Source organism: Cryptomeria japonica, chromosome 10 (genome assembly GCF_030272615.1).
Source record: "Cryptomeria japonica chromosome 10, Sugi_1.0, whole genome shotgun sequence".
NCBI classification, from domain to species: domain Eukaryota; kingdom Viridiplantae; phylum Streptophyta; class Pinopsida; order Cupressales; family Cupressaceae; genus Cryptomeria; species Cryptomeria japonica.
Window position 1 is genome coordinate 571260911 of NC_081414.1, and position 2918 is coordinate 571263828.

The 2918-nt window shown below is 45.4% G+C and overlaps 1 protein-coding gene across 1 annotated transcript; it reads left to right on the forward strand.

Annotated features, from left to right (window-relative positions):
• Window positions 1-610: 610 nt before the first annotated feature.
• On the forward strand, window positions 611-2918 carry LOC131045496 (anthocyanidin 5,3-O-glucosyltransferase). Its single transcript, XM_057979079.2, has one exon. The coding sequence runs from the start codon at window positions 1342-1344 to the stop codon at window positions 2755-2757; it is 1416 nt and encodes a 471-aa protein (XP_057835062.2). The 5' UTR covers window positions 611-1341; the 3' UTR covers window positions 2758-2918.

A 2918-nucleotide genomic window follows, 5' to 3' on the forward strand; every position in this document is an offset into this window, starting at 1 on the left:
ATTGTATGAATGCTATATTCTGTTAAAAAAAGAGATTCTCAAAGAAACTAAAAATAAAAAAGATTAATATAATACAATCTAGAACAACAACAACATTTATCAACCACTTTTCTATTCTTAATTTAAATTGAGAAAATATTAAACATTTTATTATATTAAACATCTTAAATAAATGATATTTTCCCCATTTCACAAATCTGTCATCATCATTTGGAAAGAGAGGGTTATAAACAAAAGTAAATAACAAGCAAAGATTCCAAGTTCGAGAAAATGAATATAGGAGTTGAATTAAAAAAATAGCATTTGGACTCTTCTCTCAACTACTGGACATTTTTTTAATTGAAAAACAGTCAGCAAGACCGATAAGCACATCTGCCGACCTCTATATTGTGCGCAGTCAGAGCAGGAAAGCTGCTTTAGCATTTACAACCAATCTCAAGCGATAGAAGAGAGAATCTGTATATTTTGCATTAAAGTGGTGGTGGAGATGAAATGATATTTTGTCTTAAAATATTATGAGGATATTAGGATATTTGGATATTTGGATAGTAAAAAAATTATTTGAAAATTGACAGTTTATGAGAAAGCAAATATTAGTAAGGCTACTGAAGACTAACTTTTATTTCTTATATTGTTGATCTGTGAACATCATTAAAATCTTTCTTTCATTTAACATATTAAAATTCCATAGTCTATAATGATAATCAGAGTAGTTTATGGATTTAACTGACTCTGATTTCGTTTAGTATCCACCATTCAGATCAGTTTACTCCAACTCTCTACTATTCATATAACCCAGAACTTTGATCCTATACAAATCAGGTGCTCTTCTTATCTTTCTTTAGACTTCCTGGCGACTGCCCCGCACGCGCCCGCGATTATTTTTCCATGAGGGATTTGTGTTGCTCGGTCTGCACAAGAGCTCAATTATGTCTTGCTGAAAAACACCGGAACCTACTTCGCTTCGCTGCTGTCTGTGAGTGAGTGCAATAATCATCATCAATATTGAACCGACGGAAGCTTATGCAACACTAAAATGTCCTTCTAACTCTCAATTCCTGTTCGCCTGACCTCCTCTGAGGCAATAGCCTTCTTGGTCTTCTCCCCACCACAGCTGCTCAACGTACATTGGTCGAGGTCAGGTTCATTCCTAAATACTAAACAAATGTTCAGTTCAGATTAGTAAATGCAAATATACACGTTGCAGAGCTTTTCCACGATGCAGATCTGTCATTCAACGGGCTTTCCCTGTGACTGGTCGCTGCCTGAACAATAATTATCTACCCACATTTTCCATTGCAACGCCATTTATAGGTACCGTTTTGCCCACTTACAGCAAAAATGCAGAAAATGGGAACCCAAAAGGCGCACATAGCGATGTTTCCCTCATGGGGAACGGGGCATCTGATTCCCTTTATGGAATTCGCCAAGCGAATGGCAGCGGATCACTCCTTCACTGTAACCTTCATCACCTCTTCCTTCATGCTCTCCCGGCCCCAAATTTCTCAACTCCGCTGCTTGGCGTCTTCCGGTCTGGACATCCGGGTCCTGGAATTCCCTTCTCCGGAGGAGGATACAGAGGAGGAGAAAACCCATTCTGAGGGTGGGCACTTATTTAAAATGTTCCAGCTAGTCGAAAAATCCAAAGTCCCCCTCCAGGATCTCCTCCGGACTCTCAAAGACGACATATGTGCCTTCATCACCGACCTCTTCTGCACCGTCATGATCGAACCCAGTACTGCCCTGCACATTCCAGCTTATGTTTTATTAACCACAGCTGCCTCAAATCTCTGCCTGATGTTGTACCATCCGACTCTCCATGCCCAAACCACGAGCTCCCTCTGTGACATGGACAGACCCGTCGACATTCCGGGTCTGCCCTCAATGCCGACCCGGTACTTCCCGGACCCGATGCAGAGAAGAACAGAACCGATTTACCATCTCTTCCTTCGCCATTCACATCGCCTCTGCAACGCCGACGGGATACTGATAAACACTTTCCATGATCTCGAGAGCGGCAGCATTCGAGCTCTGATCGACCGGAAGCGAGAGCTCTTCCCGGACGAAATCGAAAAGGGTCCCGAGATTTACCCCGTGGGTCCGTTGATTAGGGCATCGGATTCGGAACCCAACGAGAGCGGTTCAGGGTGTCTGGAGTGGCTGGACCGACAGCCAGTGGCGTCGGTGATCTTTGTGTCGTTCGGGAGCATGGGGTTTCTGTCGGCGGAGCAGACCAGAGAGCTGGCGTTGGGATTGGAGGCTAGTGGGGAACGATTTTTATGGGTTCTGCGGAAGCCAGAGGCGCAACCCGACTCGGAGATCCTTCCGGCCGGATTTGAGGAGCGGATTCGGGATAGAGGTGTGGTGTGGAGGTCGTGGGCGCCGCAGATACGGCTGCTCTCGCACCAGTCGATCGGGGGTTTTGTGTGCCACTGCGGGTGGAATTCTGTGTTGGAGAGTGTTTCGTGTGGGGTTCCATTGGTCGCTTGGCCTCTTGGGGCGGAGCAGTGGACAAGTGCTTTTTTCCTGGTGAAAGAAAGTGGGATGGCCATTGAACCGCAGTGGGCGCCCGGTTGGTCTGTGAGCAAGGAGGAAGTGCAGAGAGTAGCGAGGGAGCTCATACGAGGGGAGAGCGGACGTGCTGTGAGGGCCAGGGCGGCGGAATTGAAGGAGAGTGCCAGGAAGGCCTGGGCTGATGGGGGACGTTCCACAGAGGTTCTGTCTGTACTGGCCAGTCAATGGAAGAGTAACAGATGAAGCTCTACTTGTGCTTCTGCAACAGTTATGAGGCTACCCATTTGGGCAGGGGTTTCGCATAAAACCCTAGCTATCTGGAATTCAAGATTTGTTTAAGCTGTAGAACAGTCTTTGAGTCTGTGTATTTCATTCTCATGGCCGCAGTTTAGATTTTTTGTTCA

Coding starts and splice junctions, on each gene's coding strand:
- LOC131045496 (XM_057979079.2), top strand. CDS start 1,342: ATGCAGAAAATGGGAACCCAAAAGGCGCACATAGCGATGTTTCCCTCA.